The 22374-nt window shown below is 38.2% G+C and overlaps 1 protein-coding gene across 2 annotated transcripts; it reads right to left on the bottom strand.

Annotated features, from left to right (window-relative positions):
- Positions 1-1622: 1622 nt before the first annotated feature.
- LOC136853200 (actin nucleation-promoting factor WAS-like) lies at positions 1623-22152 on the bottom strand. 2 transcript variants are annotated; one of them, XM_067128558.1, is made up of 8 exons: positions 21909-22152; positions 15391-15499; positions 15016-15141; positions 13056-13157; positions 8514-8616; positions 4782-5223; positions 4306-4402; positions 1623-3963 (listed from the first exon to the last, which is right to left on the bottom strand). In XM_067128558.1, the coding sequence occupies exons 2-8, from the start codon at positions 15493-15495 to the stop codon at positions 2398-2400; spliced, it is 2541 nt and encodes an 846-aa protein (XP_066984659.1). In that variant the 5' UTR covers positions 15496-15499; positions 21909-22152; the 3' UTR covers positions 1623-2397. The 2 variants fall into 2 exon arrangements, with proteins under 2 accessions (XP_066984659.1, XP_066984660.1); XM_067128559.1 differs by having other exon boundaries at positions 13056-13173; positions 21909-22127.
- Between the last annotated feature and the right edge of the window lie 222 nt (positions 22153-22374).

The raw sequence follows: 22374 nt of genomic DNA, 5'->3' as shown, positions 1-22374 counted from the left end.
TAAACTTTTGAGAGCGAGGGACGCTTTCTGTGGACAGAAGATGCAGAAATTATGTAAATGCCTGTTTAACACTTATTCAGGCTCAAGGATTAACATCGCAGACTGTCGAGAGTGGCGAGAGGACCCAAGGCACGAAGAGATCTCGTAGCAGTCGACTGAGTAGAGATAGGAATTAAAAGGAGAGATTAAGATTTGATGGTCAGACAAACGTGTTGGATGGTGGGTGAATGGGTCTTAGGCACCTCCTTCTAGGTAACATAAAAGGTGTTGGCTCATTATCTCCCGCATCAGCACAGGTATTGAATTGAATACAGAATTTAGGCCAAAGGCCAAGCACCGGGACCAATGAGGTCATTCAGCGCTGAAACGGAAACTGACAGAAGGTTTGAAAGGTGTAACAGGAGAAAAACCTCGTAGTGTCACTATGAATCAATTGTTAGGAGAGGGTTGAGGAAAGTAAGATGGAGGAAAGAGAATATGAAAGGAGGTACAGTGAAAGGAACGAAAGGGGTTGCAGCTGGGGGCCAAAGGGACGCTGCAAGGAACCTTAAGTAATGCCTACAGTGCACCGCATGAGGTGCACTGACGGCACTAACCCCCCTACTGGGAATCAGCACAGGTAGAATGGGGCCACTCGCTATAGTGTACACCTGAGTCTCTTAGATGGCGCTTGGCCTTATTAGTCTAATCTTATCTCTGGAAGAGGCTATGAGCCTCCTCGATGCTCTGCTCAGATTCCGTTTAAAATGTGCTCAGACTGTCATGTGCACTAGAATGGAAGATATTCTCTCCTTCAGGTTAATTAGGCTTTAAATACAGATTAACTACGAGAACGACACTGGTGGTTCTGCATCATAAAGAGATCTTGGTAGCATCTTCTGTGGTATTGTTACATTTTATTAATAATATGCTTCTTATACGTTGTATTTTATTTCTTCATTATGTTAGTCTTGTCATTGTTCTTTCCGTGGACAGTCTATCTGTGAGGCATGTTCATACATTTCATTTTCTTTCGTCTGGATGTAAAAGAATGTATGCAAATGAAGCATGAGGTTTCAGAGTAATAATCCATTATCACAAATTTTCTCAGTAAGAAATAATCGTCTAGTCCAGTGGTTCTCAACCAGGGGGGAATTTCCTCCTAGGGAGGAATTTCAGAGTTTCAGGGAGGGAACTGTGACCACAGGTTGGCAGGCTCATACTGGCTCTAGGACCACACAAAACGCAGTGTGCATCAGTCCGCGCTACTAAGAGGTCAAGCTGGTCTTTCTCTCTGCTGGCTTGTGTGTTTATGTTAGTATTTTGTTGCATATTATTTAAAATGCACCTTTTGAGGCAGACAATTTTGGAAAGGGGTGGGCGGTGAATGACATTCTGACATATGGCGAAAGGGTGCATGGGCCAAAAAAAGGTTGAGAACCACTGGTCTGGTCCACCTCAGAGATGTCAGTCAAGAGCAATTAAGATTGTTCTGGGCAACATTGAAATTCAAATTATCCCTGACAAGCATCGTTCTCAGTTAACAGGAACTGTGCATTTATATGACCCTGGTGGTCACTACTTCAGAGAATGCATTCAAAAGACTCTGGTCTGCTGGCCACAAGGAAAGAAGAGAGGAGAGGTCCATTTAAAAAACATTTATTATTGAGCTCGGAACTTAACTGATAATTAACAGATCAAAACCATGATGAATGAACCTAAAAGGTGATTGCACGTAAACACTATTATTATTGCTAATATTTCAGTATATGAAACCTATTTATATGGAACAAGCACACCAAAGGGGCCATTGACCTGAAATTCATGCTTCCAGGGAATGTTGGTTCCAACCTCCCACCGCAGCAGACCCCACACTACAGCAGTAACTGATCTTGATACAGAGCCAGTGATTTTTCATTTCCCTGGGGGAGACGCGAACCGCCGCCACCCCCGCGACATCTAAGTGGCATGCCACGACACTCATCATTATACCAGCGGACCAGCTAATGCAGAAGGTTGCTGAAAGAACTTAAATTGTAAAGCTGCATGTAACACAAATTAATGTAACACAGATTTATTCAGAAATTGTAAGGAACTGTTGTCAGAAGTCAATCAATGCAAAACTAAAATCACTTAAAGAAGAATTTCCTGTAATTACTGTAGTTGTCTAAAGCACTGAGTAACACAGCACATCTATTACACAGATTTCCACAGTGACGCACAGCTCGTCTGTTGAACAATTTCTGGATATCGTAGCCAAACCAAGGCCTATGTATTAAAAAACCACTGAAAGTCATTGCCAAATAAAACCATGAAATATAACATCCAGATAATGTTCAAGGAAACAGTTCCCATCTTGTCAAGACAAATGTAATACCATTTCAATGAAGGAAGACTGAAAGATCACCGTAAGAAGTTTTATAAGTACTCAGAATCAATCTGGCCAGCTTCTGTCGGTGTTGGCGGCGGGGGAGGGGGAGAAGGCTCCTGTTTCGACTTCTTTCGTCGGTACCGGGTCGGCGCCAATGGGATTTGCACGTTTTCGGCGGAAAATATGAAATTTGAGTGGAGAGTAGCCCCTTCGAACATCTTATTTATTTCTAGCGGGTCGAAAGACTCGTGGCCGACTTGATCCGGGTCATAGGTGAGGACAGAAGTGGAAGATACGTTAGTTTGTGCATCGAGGAATTCGCAGCTAGACCGGGTTTCGTCGGAGGTCTCAAGATCATCGCTTGCTTTTCCCTCTCCAGCGTCTTCTGACGCACTGTGAGTCACTCTGTCGTGAATCTCCGTTTCTGCTGTTGTCTGTGAAGGCACAGATTCACAAGATGAAGTGGACAGTTCCTCCAACATCGCTTCGAGTTCTTTTAAAGAATCTCGAATTTTTGCGTTATATTGATCTGACTCATTTGCTGAAAGGGTTGGGCCGTAGTTGGCGCCGTTCTCTGTGTCATTTTCATTTTTTTGACATTTTTGGTCAGGGCCAACGAGAGATGCATCACTTTTTGCTAGCAAATGATCGTTCAGTGTCATATCTGCCTCTGGCGCCTGAGATGAATCTAACGATGCTGTAGTGGAATTTGGTATCGGATCCACGTCCGTAGCTGCGTCTGATGGCTGCATCACAGAGTCATTACCCCGTGTACGATTAATTGTCTCTTCCACGAGACCATTTCTACTTCCATCAGAGGTATCTAAGGCCGCTTTGTGCGCAGACTCTTCTAAGAGAAGTTTAGCTTGGGTCTCAGACTCATTTCCCCCAGCCGTGCCTTTTGCGGCAACCTCTTCAGGTTCTGTATCACAGTGTATCGCATCATTTACTTGCGTCGCTGACGGAGTCGCTGACGGAGTCGCTGCAGAAGATGACGGTGCCTCGGGGCCCCCATCTCTTGGCTCTTCACACACTGACGTCTGTTCTTTTCCTCTGGAAGGCTCAGCGGAGACTGTCGAGACAGCCTCTTTGGGTTGTGGTGGCGATGCATCTGAGGCAGGCGAACGAACTGGGTTTCTGTTGCCAGGAGGTGGGGGAGGATTGGAAGGGGAGGATTGGAAGTGGGTGGTTTGGAAGGGGAGGATTGGAAGTGGGTGGATTGGAAGGGGAGGGTTGGAAGGGGAGGATTGGAAGGGGAGGATTGGTATTGGGTGGATTGGGGGAGGATTGGTATTGGGTGGATTGGAAGGGGGAGGATTGGAAGTGGGTGGATTGGAAGGGGGAGAATTGGAAGTGGGAGGATTGGAAGTGGGTGGATTGGAAGGGGGAGGATTGGAAAGGGGAGGGTTGGACGTGGGTGGATTGGAAGGGAGAGGATTGGAAGTGGTTGGATTGGAAGGGGGAGGGTTGGAAGTGGGTGGATTGGAAGTGGGTGGATTGGAAGTGGGTGGATTGGAAGGAGGAGGATTGGACGGAGGAGGATTGGAAGTGGTTGGATTGGAAGGGGGAGCACGTGCCGCATTGGTTTTCCTAGAAGGTTCGCTCATCTGAAACTATCAGAGAGAAAATACACTGTGTACTCTTCCTCTATCAAAATTATTTCATCAGCTAAATGTTTCCTTTACTGACTGTAAGATTTATTCATTTCCTTAGTCCATTTATAATAGATAAAAGGCACTTTTGCATGATCTTCAGAACTTAGCATAAGATTATTGTTTCATAAAGTTAAAAAAAATGCTGCATGCAAACTGACCTGAAAATTATACATTCTGCACTCAGTCAATAAATAATTCAAGGTGATTTTCCATTAATGGTTTACAGTAAAATTAGAATCTGTTTACTTTTCATTAAACCTCAAAACGTCAATGAATAATTGTAGTTCACAATCAACTTACTGTGTCTTGTATCTTCTGAGAATCAAAATTAAAATCTGGGTCAAAGCCAACGTGACTCACGTGCTGGAAATTGGTAGGCACTCCAATCATGTCTTTCCTGTGAACAAAATATCACATTTTACCGATCTTTCTAGATAGTGACCCCAAGGGTTTTCAGGGGTCGTTATCCAGGACTAATATTTCTTGGGGTCATTATCTTTATGATATTTATATGTTCTTTTGTTTATGTTTTTACGGTCATCCCCAACGGGCTTGTACTAAAAACGCCGCAAAGGTGGAACCATATTTAAAACCTTTTAGAATCACTCCAGAGAAAAACTAGGAAAGATCCCATTTTAGAATAGTCCAGAGAAAAACTGATTTGACCTTTATCAGAAAAAAATGTAACATAAAACCTACTACAAAATGAATGACAAAATATTCCACCTATATAGAAAAATAAATTATAAATTGCCATTGAGGGATAAATCACTCACGTGATTTTTTTGTTCAGTTTCTTTCTGTCCAGAGTAGCTGTAGGGCCTGGAGAGGAAGGCACAGATGGCTGCAGTGGAAACGTTCCAGTGATCAGCGCAGGGGCATCTTTGTTTACAGGAGTGGAGGGTAATGATTGAGGATGGGGCACCTTAGGTGGGGGCGGTGTTGGAGGTGAGGGAAGAGAGGCTTTACTGGGTACAGTGGCAGGACCACTCTCGGTGGTCTTGACAAGAATCACAGGATTCCTGGAGTTCGCAGAAGGCGGTGGTGGGGGTGGGGGGGATTTTGGAGCCTCCCTGTACATGGACTTCGGTCTTGGAGGCCGTGAGAGAGTGGTGGCTTTCTTGGCAGGCGGCGGAGGAGGTGCTGAAGTGGTAGTTCTGTTTTCTGAGGCATCTCCAGTGCTTGTCTTGTCGTTGGTGTTGACGGTCAGCGAAGAACCTGATGAGTAAGTCCCGATAAAGTTACTTGCACTTAAGAATAGAGCGAATGCGAAAAAGTGCTCGAATAAAGGCAACCAAAAAGTTTTTAAATCTCACAGAAATGACTGATTCAGTGACTTCTTTTCCTCCTTGCTTATCGGTTACTTCCTTCTAACTTTAAAGACCTCATGGCTTTTCAGCAGCAGACACCAGTATTGTGAAACATCAGACTTGAATCATACTTTGAATGAGCTAAGGAAAATGCTCCATAAAAAAGTACAAACATCAGGATAATATTGTAAAGTCTTCAACTTTTGAAATGTTTTCTGCAGTTTCAGTTATCTAATTTAATGCCCTCCGCTTATCCGCATTTTAAAATCATGAACATGGTTTAGTATTATCTTTGACTGGATTTCGTTTGCAAATCTATATAATTCTATATAACGACAACGGCAGAACTTTAAGAGATGACCACGATTAACTAAATTGGTTTTATTAATATTTTTAATATTCAAATGGCAAGTACTAAGGCAGTGTATTATTTTGAATGCAGAAGACTTCCCCTTTAAAGAAACAAAACTTGTCACATTAGAACTCTTCAGTCATAAAGGGAGGACGGGAATGAACTGATGCATGAGAAACGCAGAGAAGCAGTTATTATTATTATTATTAATTCAGTTGATGAAACCTATTCACATGGAACAAGCACGCCAAAGGGGCCATTGACTTGAAATTCAAGCTTCCAAAGAATGTTGGTTTCATCCACCCACCACAGACCCCACACTGCAGCAGTAACTGATCATGATACAGAGCCAGTGATTTTTCATCGCCCGGGGGGAGACGCGAACCTGCCACATCTGAGTGGCATGCCGCGACATTAACCACCATACCAGCGGACTAGCTGAACAGTGACGTGACTTATGGGTTGCATTACTGAAAGAAATTTAAAAGACATACTTTATTTCCTCACAGTTTTCTGACTTTCACTCAAACTTGGTTTCAAAACTGAAAAGGGGCATTTTGCCTAGGTAGTGACCCCCAAGGGTTTTCGGGGGTCATTATCCAGGACTAATGTTTCTTGGGGGTCATTATCTTTATGATATCTAAAGTCTTTTGTTTATGTTTATACGGTCATCCCCAATGGGCTTGTACTAAACACGCCGCAGTGGTGGATACATACCGGGTTAAAACCCGTGGGGGTCACTATCTAGGAAAGATTTGTAAAGGGCATCAAGAACAAAAATATGACAGAATTTGCTTCGAATAAAGATTCTCACGGTGTTAACAAGCTTTTCCCTGGGCAAAGGGTGATGGCAAATTAATTCTTGAAGTGGAGCATATCAGAGAACTTGGGGAGAAGAGAAGGAAATGGAATCCAAATCGTATAATTAACTGGGATAAGAAGCAAATGAAACAAAAGACTTTCGGATTGATAACTCACGAGATGAATTTTTTCCTTTATTTTGTTGCTAGAGAGACAGTTCTAAAAGTCCTTTTTTCATCAAAAGGACCTAAAATCTGTACCAGTGAAACATGTGTAATATAATCTGTACCAGGAAAACATGTGTAATATAATCTGTACCAGGAAACTTGTGTAATATAATCTGCACCAGGAAACATGTGTAATATAATCTGTACCAGTAAACGTGTGTAATATAATCTGTACCAGGAAACATGAGCAATATAATCTGTATAAGCAAACATGTGTAATATAATCTGTATAAGCAAACATGTGTAATATATTCTGTATAAGTGAACATATGTGATATAATCTGTCCCAGTAAACATGTGCAATATAATCTGTACCAATAAACATGTGTAATATAATCTGTACCAGTAAACATGTGTAATATAATCTGTACAAGTAAACATATGTAATATAATCTATACCAATAAACATGTGTAAATTATACATGAAGGAGAATATTCTCCATTTTAAGAATCTTTTTCAAATTAATGACAGTATATGTTAATCTCAAGCGGCTGCAATAATTACTATGATTAAGCTCAAGAAAAATTATTCTCCTTTTTAAGTAACGGAAAAACACCTAATGCCTCTTCACTGTCTAGACATAAAAAAACTAAAAAAAAAAAATGTGAGGAAAAAAAACTGGGAAGCTTAATAAACAATAGAAATGTCTCTGGGAATATTAAAAAAATCAGGAATCAGGGCGGGCCAGGGGGAAGCAAAGGTGATTCCAAGACTTGTCAGTGGATGGAAAGAAGTAGCCTAAAACTATAATCTTCTACCAATAAACATTAGGTTAGGTTAGGCCTAAAAGGTTATAATGGAAAGTAGTGCATTGGGAAGATATTCTCACATTTTGAAGAATCTTTTTCCAAATTAATGGGACAGTATCATTAAGCCCTGAAAAAGGAAATTGAGAGCAGAAAGGTCTAAAAGGTGATTAAGCTCAGGAGAAAACCTATTGCCAATTGTTAGGAGAACGGAAAAGATGGGAGAAAGAGATTATGAACTTTTGTCAGGAAAAGGAAAAAAAAAACTAAAAAAACATGAAACACTCGTCCTCTCTGACGGAAAAAAAAAACAGAAAGAGCAAAGTTTAACTGCAAGGAAGAGAATCCTGCATTCCCAAAGCCCCTTTGGTATTTTATTTGGTAGAATTCCTTGTTGGAAAAAATCATAAAATCCGGGCCAAGGGCCAAGCCCTGGGGTCTACGAAAGGGAAATTGAGGGATGAAGAGGTTTGAAGGTTAACAAGACTTGTCAGGGATGCTGAGGAAAGTAAGATGGAGGACAGAAACATGAACAGTCTTCAGTAAACTGAACGAAAGAGGTTAGCTTGGGGTCGATGGGACGCTGCGAGACTAAAAGGTTATAATGGAAAGTGTTGAATTGGCCCTCAAGAACACACAAGGCACAGATTACTCTTTCCTCTGAACAAGAATCAATCCAGAATTTGCGACTCAAAAATACCGAGACTCACGTAACGGCACCTCCGTTAACAGCCCAAAGAAAAGGAACCAGCTTGACGTAGCAGAAAGGTCTAAGAGGTGGAAGAGAAGAAATTGGATCAAGAATGAAAGAACGAGAGGAACTGATAAAGTTGAACCATCAAGAAACAATTGACTGGAGCGAGACGGGTGAGAAAGACATACGTGGGAGAAAGTGATGCAGATATGAACGGAGGTACAGGAAAAGGAATGAAAGGGGTTGCAGCTAGGGGCCGAAGAGACACTGCAAAGACCCTTAAGTACTGTAGTACCTACAGTGCACCACGTGAGGTGCACTGACGGCACTACCCTCCTACGGGGACATTCTACATGAAGGAGCCTGTTTTTACTCACTGTCACTTTTGTAATGTCCAGTGATGGTGATGTCCCTGGCTATCTGGGCAAACGTCTTGGCTTCTTTTTCGAGTGAAAACTTCAGTCCCATAGCTTTGCCTGTCTGTAAATGAGCTGAGAATTATACATTTTATTCAGATAGGAAAGTGCAGCTTTTCCAAACATAGACACTTTCATACATACATACATACGAACTGGCTAGAGGGTTGATAAACATACAAAAGAAATTCATTTTGACCTCCAAACCATAAAGAAACCAAAATTCCAAAAATTATTTGGGTTCAGAAACTAAAACATTATATAGGCTATTTTGAGGGTATGGGAGGGGCCTGCAAAATTAAGTTCCCAGTGGACTGAAACCTCCAATTTAATCTTTAATTGAGGGAGGTTCTATAAAAGTTGCTTTTCACCTCTAAACCATAAAGAAACCAAAATTCCAAAAATTATTCGGGTTCAAAAAGTAAAACATTATATAGGTCATTTTGAGGGTATGGGAGGGGTCTGCAAAATTAAGTTCCCAGGGGGCTAAAGCCTCCAATTTTATTTGCAATTGAGGAAGATTCTATAAAAGTCGCGTTTCTGGGTTTTTGTCCAAAAATCTCTAAATCTGGACACTCTGGGACGCTATCATCCTCACTGTATGCTCTTCTTATCCTCAAGATGTAGTCCTGACGATGGCTAATGGTCAGCTGCTGAAACATCTCTTGGCAGAAGAGAGTAAATGGAGTAACATGGTATCATTTTGCGCCCTTTAACCGCCAGAGTTTTATCCTTGAATATAAGAGGGGCAAAGTAAATTAGAATATATATATATATATATATATATATATATATATATATATATATATATATATATATATATATATATATATATATATATATATATATATATATATATATGCAGATTTCGTTGAATTCAATGGCTTTTTGGTTGTTGGTCAACTTTTTTACGAGTTTCCCAATACTTTCTAAATCTTCTACGTTCTTTAAAGTGTAGTTGATGATCGTAGAAGATTTAGAAAGTATCGTGAAACTAATAAAAGTTGATCAACAACCAAAAAGCCATTGAATTCAACGAAATCTGCATACAAGAAAAACTTTGCAAAGCATATATATATATATATATATATATATATATATATATAAAATATATATATATATATATATATATATATATATATATATATATATATATATATATATATATATATATATATATATATATATATATATATATATATATATATATATATATATATATATTATATATATATATATATATATATATATATATATATATATATATGTACATATACACACATAGATAATCGTAATTAAACTTGTTTCAGAGTTAATTTGAATTTGCATGCTCATGTTTCATCTGCAAATCATTTATCACCAACTTGCAACTTCTAAGAGGAATTCCCAGGTTTTTCTCACTCTTTATCTAAAAATTTTGCGCCAAAGGGCATAATAACATTACGTCGATTACAAATACCAGCTAGAACAGCGAAGAATGCAAATCCATGATAAATCTTGATACGTCTCGTTACACGGTTTATATATAATATAAAGATGAAAATAAAGGCAGAATCGTTATTGTGCCAATCAATCATCTTTCTTCTAGTTTCCTGTTATTATTATTATTATTATTATTATTATTATTATTATTATTATTATTATTATTATTATTATTACTATTATTGCTTCATTGCTAATCAGTCATCTTTTTCTGGTTCCCTTTTATTATTATTATTTATTATTATTATTATTATTATTATTATTATTATTATTAGTGTTTCCAGCCCTGAGAAATATCGCCAGCGCCACTGACCTTTGCAACTGAGACGCAGTTCTGACATTCAAGCAAAACCAGCCCCGGTCCCTTCCAAACACTCCCACCCCCGCCCCCACTCTCCGTTTCCCGTCTCGGTGAAGTCACTTCCATCTGACACCATCTGCCACCCTCGAAAGGTGACAACAGCTGTTGGCAATGCATCGGATAGAAGTGAACTGAACTGAATATAGAATTTAGGCCGGAGGCCAAGCGCTGGGACCTATGAGTTCATACAGCGCTGAGACTCAAATTGAGAGTAGAAGGTTTGAAAGGTGTAACAGGAGGAAAACCTCAAAGCAGTTGCACTATGAATCAATTGTTAGGAGAGGGTTGAGGAAAGTAAGATGGAAGAAAGAGAATATGAAAGGACGTACAGTAAAATGAATGAAAAGGGTTGCAGCTAGGGTCCGATGGCATGCTGCAGAGAACCTTAAGGAATGCCTGCAGTGCACCGCATGAGGTACACTGACGGCATTACCCTCCTACAGGGTGCAATGGATAGAAATGAAGAAGGATCTCCCAACGTTAAAATCTCAAAAACTCTCATTTGATAATAAGAAAGGATTCCTTTGCCCTGCGGATGTACTTTGGGCAATTGTTCTGTTTCATTCAAAGAAAGTAAGACAAATTTAGGACAGTTTCATGAGACTGTATAATTCTGTTTTAAGATTAACACTTCTAAAATTGGCCACCAGCAGCAAATCTGCTGCTCAAGATATATATATATATATATATATATATATATATATATATATATATATAGATATATATATATATATATATATATATATGATATAATTATGTATATATATATATATATATATATATATATATATATATATATATATATATATATATATATATATGTAAATGTGTGTGTATTTTTGTTTTATGTATTTAGTTCTAAATCTATTTAACTCTAATGAATAGCAAAAATTAGGACCAAAACTGCGGAAAGCACTGGTTCAGTAAGAGGGAGAAGACGATACCCGTTCCAGAAAGTGAAAATAAAAATCTGTCAAATAAATTGACATTTTTCTTTAACGGGAAAATGTGAAAAAAAAAATAGAATAATTTTCAACAATATTAAATGAAGCAAACATTTTTCTGCCAGGATCCTTTACAAAAACAAAAAACAAAAAAACTAAGGAACATTATAAAATGAAAGGAAGTAAAATCGGGATGTTGACTCATTTCCTACGGCTGGCATGGAGACTGCGAAGAATTGCCGCGAACTTGCTGTGTTGGACCGAAAAATGATGAATATAAACACAGGAATCTATCATTCTTCCCGGAAATGTTAAGTTAGCTTAAAAAAATAAAAGGGATAAGCAACATTCAGAATCGGTAGTAATGCGAATATTTGTCAAGGTTACAAAATTAACAAGGAAATTACATAGAAAATTACTATGGAAATTACTAAAAACAGAATCATGAAACGGTTTTATGGTATAAGATCGGCTAATTAGTCAAGTCTTAAGCTTGTATATGAATCACGGTGATGTGATAAAATTCTTTCCTATATATATATATATATATATATATATATATATATATATATATATATATATATATATATATATATATATATATATATATATATATATATATATATATATATATATATTAAAAACAATTAAAAACTACTTTTGAGATTCCGTAAGCCCAACAGTACCACATTACATTCAAGTTTACTTTCACACCTCTAACCAAAATCACGTAAGTAAAATGATTTTAAGCTCGGCGGTTTATGGGGGCTCCCTGCAGCCAAATGTGGAGTATAAACATAATCTTTATGAATAAATACGAGCATTCTAGAGGTCTTGTGTCTTGCATTCCACAATATGGGATTCGTTGTCTGCAAAACGTACTGCCTTATTAGTTTTCTGTAAAAGAAAACTATTAGAGAGATGGATATTTGTCTGTCCGTCCGCACTTTTTCTGTCCGCCCTCAGATCTTGAAAACTACTGAGGCTAGAGGGCTGCAAATTGGTATGTTGATCATCCACCCTCCGATCATCAAACATATCAAATATGCTGTTGTCCTTTACATAGTAATACAGTTACTACACAATTGTGGATTTTTATGGCATAAATTATTATTATTACTATTATTATTATTATTATTATTACGAGCTTTTTGGCACGCTGTCTCGCCTACCCTAGTCCCCTATCTACCCCCCCACCAGATGCGGACAAACAGGTTTGCAGGAGGATGGGGGATGTCTCCCCTACCCTCCCGTTCCTCTAACTACCCCACCCCACCCAGGGGCGGACAACCAGGTTTCCAGGAGGAGGAGGGTGGATGTGTCATGTCTCTCCTACCATCCCGACCCCCTATCTACCCCGCCCCCACCAGAGGCGGACAAACAGGTTTGCAGGAGGAGAGCGGATATCTCCCCTACCATCCCATTCTCTTACCTACCCCGCACCACCCAGGGCGGACGAACAGGTTTGCAGGAGGAGGGTGCATTTCTCCCCTACCCTCCCTTTCCCCTACCTACCCCGCACCACCCGGTGTGGACAAACTGGTTTGCAGGGGCTGGGTGGCTGTGTCATGTCTCCCAAACTGTCACCCGGGGGTGCCAGATAAAAAGATCAGATCCTGTCGAGTTATTATTATTATTATTATTATTATTATTATTATTATTATTATTATTATTATTATCGAAGAAGTGGCAGAAACAGAATGACGGCGAACTAACCGACGTTTCGAGTTGGTGGAACGTCGGCAAAGAGACGTGGTAAGGCGTCCCCTTCTTCAACTCTTCTTCTCTCGCCTTCGCCCAGTCTACGATGTCGTATATCTGCAAAAATAAAATTCTGAAATGAAATTATTGCTGAAGAGCTCTCTTCTGTCTTACTCACTTACCGTACGTTCAGTTATTACACGAACAGCTACTGAAATATGCTAGCTATTTAAACGAGCTAGCTCACCGGGTCATAGGTTACGCCGATAACATCACACAGGTGCCGTTTCAGAACACAAGGATTTATATGAGTTAGAAAATAAGAAAATACTTATTATTATTATTATTATTATTATTAGATAAAACTTAAGCATGTTTCGAGACAGTTACTTTCAGAGATGTCAAACCTTCGGTTTTGAAAATTATTATTATTATTATTATTATTATTATTATTATTATTATTATTATTATTATTATTATAAAACTATTATTAAGTTTACCTTATGTCATAAAAATTATTATTATTATTTTAATTATTATTATTATTATTATTAAAGATTATTAGTCAAGACTTAAACATGTTTTAAGACAAATAAAGATGTCATTATTTTTAAAATATTATTATTATTATTATTATTATTATTATTCTTTTTATTATTATTATTATTAGATAAAGACTGAAGCATGTTACAAGACAGTTACCTTCAAAAATGTTATCCCTCGGTTTCGAAAAAATATTATTATTATTATTATTATTATTATTATTATTATTATTATTATTATTATTAATGATAAACAAAAACTTAAGCATGTTTCAAGACATGCTTAAGTTTTGTCTGGTAATGTCTTTCGCAACTCACGTCACTACATGAATCCAGGATTATGGAAAATCTTCGCCATATCTAAATTCTCTCAAAATATAAAATGTTCCCATTGCAATACTTCTGCAATATCAAAAATGAACAGTAAAGAAACACAGCCCTTGCCAAGATCTGCTATGTGGCCGTTTTTCTTGAAATATTTGATCCTCCTCAGATATCTGGTTTGCTCTTTCAAAAAGCTACGCTGTTAGGACGAAAGCACTCGAAAGCACTAACAATTTTCTGCTAGTTTATTCCTGCAGGCATAATTGCAGCCATTACTACATGAAAGGTAACACTCAAGGAAGCACCCATTGTCTTTATTCAATCAAAGGTCAAGGAAAGAGAGAGAGAGAGAGAGAGAGAGAGAGAGAGAGAGAGAGAGAGAGAGAGAGAGAAAGTTTAATATATCTTAGTTTAACCACACCACTGAGGAGCTGATTAACAGCTCTCCTAGAGAGGGCTGGCCCGAAAGATTAGACTTATTTTACGTGGCTAAGAACCAACGGGGCCTACAGCTTATTGTGGAATCCGAACCACATTATAGCGAGAAATGAATTTCTATCACTAGAAATAAATTCCTCTAATTCTTCATTGGCCGGCCAGAGAATCGAACGCGGGCCTAGCAGAGTGCTAGCCGAGTAAGATATCGACCCGTTCAATGAGGAACTGAGAGAGAGAGAGAGAGAGAGAGAGAGAGAGAGAGAGAGAGAGAGAGAAGAGAATAGAATCGAATGTAAAATTTAGGCCAAAGGCCAAGCGTTGGGACCTATGAGGTCATTCAGCGCTGAAAGGGAAATTGATAGTAAGAAGTTTTGAAATGTGTAGCAGGAGGAAAATCTCGCATTTGCACTAGGATACAAATTTCATAGAGGTTGGAAAGTCAGATGGAAGAAAAAGAATATGAACGGAGGTACAGTAAAAGAAATGAAAAAGGTTGCAGCAAGGCGCCGAAGGGACTCTGCAAAGAACCTTAAGTAATGCCTAAAGTGCATCGCGTGAGGTGTACTGACGGCACTAACCCCCTACGGGAAGGTTTGTGTACCAAATAACATCATATTTCCTCTCTGTACTCTCCGTATGTTACTTGAACTTACAAGTTATTGGGAAGTTACCTGAATGTAATAAGACTTCCTATTGTGGTCCTTTATAAGCGTGGCGACACCAGTACGTAACGGCTTCCATTCCGGGCGTTCGGGTGGTTTGGACATAACGACGTTCACAAACGCTGTGCACAAGGCCTGTTGTTGTTGGTAGGGAAATCTAAATGAATAATGAGTCAATCGAAAGTATAAAAAATGTTGATTAATTAGTTTTTAATGTTTGATATTCAACAGCCTCATCACTGACTTTCAATAGTTTCCAAAGGATGTCGTCATCCACCTGTCATGACAATATCAAAAGTTGGAAATGCTTTTTCAGTTTCAGAAATGAAGGAAGAATCACATGAGGTTCAAACACTGCATGAGAATAGATATTTGATACAAAACCTGTGTTCTAGCCTCCAGCAGAGCGAAGAACTTGGCGTTCGCCTCTTGACTGAGCAGCTGCGAAGGCATGTGCTGAGCTGGGAGCTTTTTCCTCGGTTTTTCCATCTTCCTGCGAAAGAAATATTGAGATTCGTATATAGGAAAGTATTAATTGCATTCACCAATATTAGTGAAAGACAAGACAATATAAACATTGGTATAGGTCTTTCTCCTCTAGATCGAGGACGGGATATGCTGTATATCAGGTGCACAATAATATTCAGTGATGAATTATGTTAATTTTATAAAAACGTTACAAGAGTTTTCGAACCCTGTCCTGGGCTCATCTTCAGTTAGACCAGTTCTCTTAAAAGTGTCGAAGCTTCCAAGGGGGCGCAAGAGAGTTGCCAGATGGTGCCTATTATTTTTTAATTTGTGATGTTAATTACAAAATTGCCAAAAACGTTATCATTGCTTCCATATATTTTCTAATTATTACCTCAAAACATTGGCAAAAAAATTCAAATTATAAGTAAATTTTAATTTCAAATCTTGTTTATGAATTGTCTTTTATTGTTATGATAAGTATAATAGCATACAAATAGACAACATTTTGTTTATAGATTACAGTTGGCAAAAATTTCTGGGGTAGGGGGGCATGGGGTCTATACATAATGCAGAGGGGGGTTGCAAGGCAAAAAAGTTTAAGAACCACTGAGTTAGACTGAAGATGAACCCAGGACAATGTTCGAAAGCTCTTGTACCGTTTTTATAAAATCAACAATAATTCACAACTGAATATTATTGTGCACCTGATATACAATACAAACATTATTAATATAGGTTCTTGTGTACATTCGTCATCTCCAAGAGCTTGAATATTCTAGTAAAAATGCAGTAGTCAGGCCACTTATAGTGTTGGGCAGAGCAACAGCAAAGGTCAAGAAAATTCTGAGGGTTGTTTTTCTGATAAAAGAAAGCACTCAAAATTAGGTATCACAACATTTCACTTCCTATATAAGAAGGTGAGGGGAAGCCGAGCAAGTTTATATTTACTTAGAAAATATCAGAAGTTATGAAAATTATGACAGAAACGCATACAAAGAAAGCACGCATTTCATCGTGGAAAGAGTCAGATCTAATACCATGGCGATGAAAATAATCATTTGTCATAAAAGGAATAAAGTTATAGACAAAGAAGGCGATTAATCGATTTTTTGCGTAAACTGAGAATCTACATACTGTAACTAGTGCTATTCTTGACCTTTGGATCCAAAGTAACTTATAAATGAAGAGAATTTTGACACTGCAACATCAATGTTGTTGACTTTAAGGCATCAATATCTGGATCTTTCCTAGATAGTGACCCCCAAGCGTTTTAACCCGGTATGTATCCACCTCTGTGTTCAGTACAGTCTCGTTGGGGATGACCGTAAAAACATAAACAAAAGACTGTAAATATCATAAAGATAATGACTCCCAAGAAATATTAGTCCTAGATAACGACCCCCGAAAACCCTTGGGGTCACTATCTAGGAAAGATCCCAATATCTTACATTTCTCATCTATGGATCATACAAACCAGCACTGAGCCTGGAATCGTCTTTGGCAATTAGATCATAAAGGAACACTGTTGGCATTAAAATCTAAAGAGCGTGTATTAGTTGTGAAGAATGTGGGACTTTTGCCTTTAAGGCTCAGCAGTTCAGTGGGGCACAGCTTCTCTTTACAAGTCGGGCAAAGTTACTGATTTTAAGCTGGGAAAATTAGCAAAAAACAGCAGCCCCAGAAAGTACTTGAATGTTTTTTGCAAGATTTACATACCAAAAATTTTATATAAAGGATAAAAATCTCAATTAATGATAGTGCACGGCTGTTCCACGGATTGGAATCTGATATCCAGTAGAGGTTGGGGTAGGTTTATTGGTCTTCTCTTCTTTCTCTGCATCTTTTCTCACTTCTATGCATGGTCGATGTTTCTGGCAACTTTCCTCCACCTGACTAGGTCAAACACATCGTCCTCTGACAATTGTTTCTCTCTCAGATCTTCTCTAACTACATCCATCCACCTTCGCTTCTTCGGTCTTCCTCTTGCTCTCTCTCCCACCAGGCACCTCCATCTGCATCACTCTCCTCCCTGCATATGTTTCATCCCTTCTCATCACATGGCCATACCACCTCAGTCTTCTTTCCTGGGCCTTCTTTGATAGTTCTACGACTTTAGTAGTTCCTCTCATTCTTTCATTTTTGATCCTGTCCATTTTTGTTACTTCAAACATCCATCTAGGCGTTTTCATCTGTACTGCATCCAATTTCTTCTCCTGCACTCTCTTTACCGGCCATTTTCTGCTCCATACATCAAAGCTGGTCTCACTACTGTCTTATACACTCTTCCTTTAACCTTTATGTTGATACTGGTCTATAGTATTTTTATTCTTGGTCAGTAGAATTCTGGAGGGAATTCTACCTTTGATGAATAAGTGCTTAGTTTAACTAGAGAGGAGTGACATGCGTAGAACCATGCTCAATTATATAATTTTATCAAGGATTTAAAGCCTTTGAACTTGACTGATAGCTGAATTACCATAAGACGTATTAGTATTAAATGAAGCCTTCAGTCATCTTGGTTCATAATTTTGTCCTGCGTGACTGAAATGAATAAAGACAACGGGCTGACGTTCTAGGAACACTTACGTGTCTAACATTTTCAAACGAAAAGCTAAAATGATTGAATGAAAAAAATGCAGTACATTTTGAAGTCTTTCTAAGGATTGGGGCGACAACAGTCAAATTAGAACACAAATAGACGCGATCAGTTCCAAGTCTTATACCTTTTCTAATTTACATTCGTATTCATATAATGGCAGTATACCTCTCTCTCTCTCTCTCTCTCTCTCCATCTCTATATATCTCTCTGTCTCTCTCTCCATCTATATATATATATATATATATATATATATGTGTGTGTGTGTGTGTGTGTGTGTGTGTACAGTACTTGTATATATATATATATACTTGTATATATATATATATATATATATAGACAAAACACACACACATATATATATACTGTATATATATATATATGTATATATAACATATATACATATATATGTAAATATATATATATATATATATATATATATATATATATTATATACATATATATATATATATATATATATATATATATATATATATATATATATATATATATATATATATATATATATATATATATAAAACAAGCTGTTTCATAACATACTGCCACGTTGATCCTTCAACCGGTACAACAAAGATGAAACGCTTTGGCAAAAACTTCCAAAACATCAACTTATTAACATGCCAACACAGGAGGCTCACCGGAGCTGTGACGAACCCTCCTATACAATACACCACTCACCTCTACACGCATTCACCGTCAAGTTTCCTGGAGAGAGAGAGAGAGAGAGAGAGAGAGAGAGAGAGAGACTAGAGAAGGGATGGGTAGGACGCATCAAAAACGATGTAAGAAAGAAAGTAATGACAGGAAAGGGCCCGTGAGACTCGCCTTAGTCGTGCGAAGAGAAGAAGAAGAAGAAGAGGAGACGGAAGATGAGCAATGTTTGCAGCTGAGTGAACTTATCTTATCTTTGGGCGCTAAACAACTCTCTTAGCTATTCTTAAGATAAAGGAGCTCTTTTACAACTTACATCCCACACTTTTATCGACACTTTAATGAGATGCCTCTCGTCAAAATGGTTAATCGCGAGTTTTATTTCTCGTTGTAATGGAGTGAGAGAGGAAAAACAATGTTTAGGCATATAGGACGTTGCTGTTTTATGACTTGTTGACCTAGACATGAAAAGCTGTGCATTGCTTGCTGTATAATAATAATAATAATAATAATAATAATAATAATAATAATAATAATAATAATAATAATAATAATAATAATAAAATCTGTATGTGTGCTTATTTTCGCCATTCTTGTAACGGTTCATTAGGTGACAGTTTGCATCAGTAAGAAGTTTTAGTGGCATAATATTTGGATTTATATTATGCATAGTCTGAATCACAAGACCTGCATTTGTCTGTTTTCATGGGATATCTATTTTCACGAATTTTCTATAAGCCTTTTTTTTTTTTTATAAAACTTGATGACAAACTAGTTATGGATTCACTTTTAGCAAACTTCAAAATGACTGATTCACCAAGCGTAAATGCCTATTATGACGTTCATTTTTCAGAGTGGCCACCGTCATTGACATCACAAATGATGAATCAAAATAGTTATTTAATCAATTAAAATTTCCAGTGACGAGAACATCTCCCGTCAACAACGCATGATCATATAGGCAACGAATGGAATGGACCGTACAATCACCATGCCAGTGCGGTCCCCTAGCGGGTTACAAGTTTTACACCTTCACAGAATTAAAACTTGTCAATAGATTAACACCCAATTATAGTAAATGACTGCACAACAACAAAAGAACTCGCAGAATAAAGGGATACAACATTTCCTAAGCATTAATGAATCACAAAACTTTTAATTTTTTGGCACGTTTATATTTTCATTGGTGTTTGATAAGGACGGGTTCCAGCGAACATTTCCAGCATATAGGATTAAGATTCTGGCAGCGCAGTCCATCGCGGCAGTCCCATTAGACCAATGGTTTTCTAAATGATTGATGAAGATCTGTCTCATCCGGGAATCCAAACACAGAACAACTCTGATTTGTGTGGCCCTGATAGATAAAAGTTGTGGTAAAACTTTAACACAATTGCCCTATGCCCTTTGATGATTCAAGGCCAGTTATTTGTATACCCTCCCGCCTCTTCTGCAGAGTAATCACCAGCGGGAATGTTGAGTACGCTAACCTGATTCAAGTTTATGTGGAATTCCATCTTTTTTCCACTTCATCTCCAGTAACTTTCGGAATGTAAAACTGAAGCTTTTCAGAAACCATCCGGATTTGCACTGGCTGCTATAGTTCAGTTCTTCTAGGCGGTGCGGTGGTTCCTAACCTGGGTTAAGGTATTTACTGTCGGAGGTGTGAGGATGAGGTCGAGAAAAATATCTTTTCTTTATTTGCCATTGCTCTTTTTACTAGATGATTTCGTTTGTCTTTTAGTACCCTCCATTACAGCTGAAGGCTGTCCGAGCTAGCATTTCCGCTGTGGTTGGCGGCAACGGACAGTTCCTAGTACTACTCGAGTGAGTAAAACTATATCCAAGTTTGGAAATCATCTCAATTCTCGGCAGGACGCGCATCGCTCTCAGCAAAAAGAAACCCTGTATTTCAGACATTATTAAGAAACAAGATCAAATATCTTATTGCCTGGATTTTATATGAATTTTCGGTAATATTTACGACCAACTCATGCGAAAATACTGTAGGTTTCAGGCTCCTGGTAACATGTTCTTTTCTGGTAAGATAGGGACTCTTCTTCTTTTAAAAAATTGATGTTGATTAGATATAATCAGTTAACTGGTACTTAAAAGTCCGACCTCGAAACATTATTATTTTTAACTCTAAGTTTGGGGGATAGCATTTCAGGGGAGTGAACTCACTGTCCTACACGAACCTCACGCAAGGGAAAAACGGTTGTGCTTTTGTGGTTAACAGAATCACAAAATAAACCGAGAGCCTGTTGCTCTTTTGTCATTACGATTCCTCTTCTTGCGTTTTGATATACTCTTTTAGACCTCCATCGTATATTTCTTGGGTTGTAGATTGTCCATTATTATTATTATTATTATTATTATTATTATTATTATTATTATTATTATTATTATTATTAAGGGTTGACCACTGACTCTCACAATTTCTTTTTGACTGAATGTAACCTTTTGAAAGTTCTGATCGGCGATTCATCTACAGATTTTCCGGAAGTGGACACTTGAAGGCCTAGTCTTGGGAAGTCCATGTTTGCATTTACATTTAGTCTTTTTGGTTTACGCTTAAAGACGAAGTGACTATATTCCCCGCGTGTTTATGTCCGACTTCACGATGAGGACAACCATTATTTCTTATTAGTACTTCGTTTGTCTACGACTGCAAAAACAGAGCTTGAAATAAACTCACACGCTTTCCAAATGTCTGTTTTATTTAACAAGCATTTCTATTGGCCTAAAAGAAAGCTGGTAGCTGGCTGGTTTTCGAGAGAACGGCATTGTACCAGCACGGCCCCCTTACTCAAAAGTGGTGGCTGATGTGGACGACAGGACTATGCAACCAGATCGCAGAGACGTAACCACATGCCCGCGTTGATAGGCAACTACGGTTAGAATGTTTAAGAGAGGATTAACCAGCAGTTTTAAAGACACGGGAACATGAAGGTAAAATAGATATCGCAATAGTGGGCGCGCGTGCATAAAGTACAAATACAATATTTATCGAGCAATGCAAACTAGTTTTAAACTCTTATTATTTTCGGTTCAATCCCATCTACGCTGATTTCTCTCGCTGTCAAAAATTTGCAAGAACACATACACAAGCATTCTCAATTTCTGACGCGACAAATGTCGGTCCGAAGATAACACTCCTACCAACCTTGTGTTCTGATTTCCTCGACCTGCTCAAAGTTAGCCCCACAAGACGATCTCGCGGGCCTCAGATGCTTGTTGATCACTATTACATAATTCAGAGGCCCAAGCTGGTTACCTGAATTCCACTTTCGAGCTTCGTCAGCTGTTACTAATCTTACTCTTTGGCTCACCGTGTCAGGAAACTATGTCAAGTCAGAACTGCCTTATCTCATCGCCACTGACTGGATGGTAGTTGACAGACAGGACGCAGGGGTACCAACAGGCCAGTATCTCCCCCTCCAACCCCCCTTACCCGCTTCTCCTCTCTCTCTCTCTCTCTCTCTCTCTCTCTCTCTCTCATCAGAAAATATTATTTGTACTGTTAAACAGACTTGATAAATCCATCGAGTTTTATTGAACATATTACAAAATGAATGAGATTGTAACCTGTATTCGTGGCTACTCGAAGATAAGACATGTACACAATGCGG

The sequence above is a fragment of the Macrobrachium rosenbergii genome, chromosome 26 (genome assembly GCF_040412425.1).
Source record: "Macrobrachium rosenbergii isolate ZJJX-2024 chromosome 26, ASM4041242v1, whole genome shotgun sequence".
Lineage (NCBI taxonomy): Eukaryota > Metazoa > Arthropoda > Malacostraca > Decapoda > Palaemonidae > Macrobrachium > Macrobrachium rosenbergii.
Note: the sequence above shows the minus strand (reverse complement) of the source record. Positions and strands in the feature narration are given on the sequence as shown.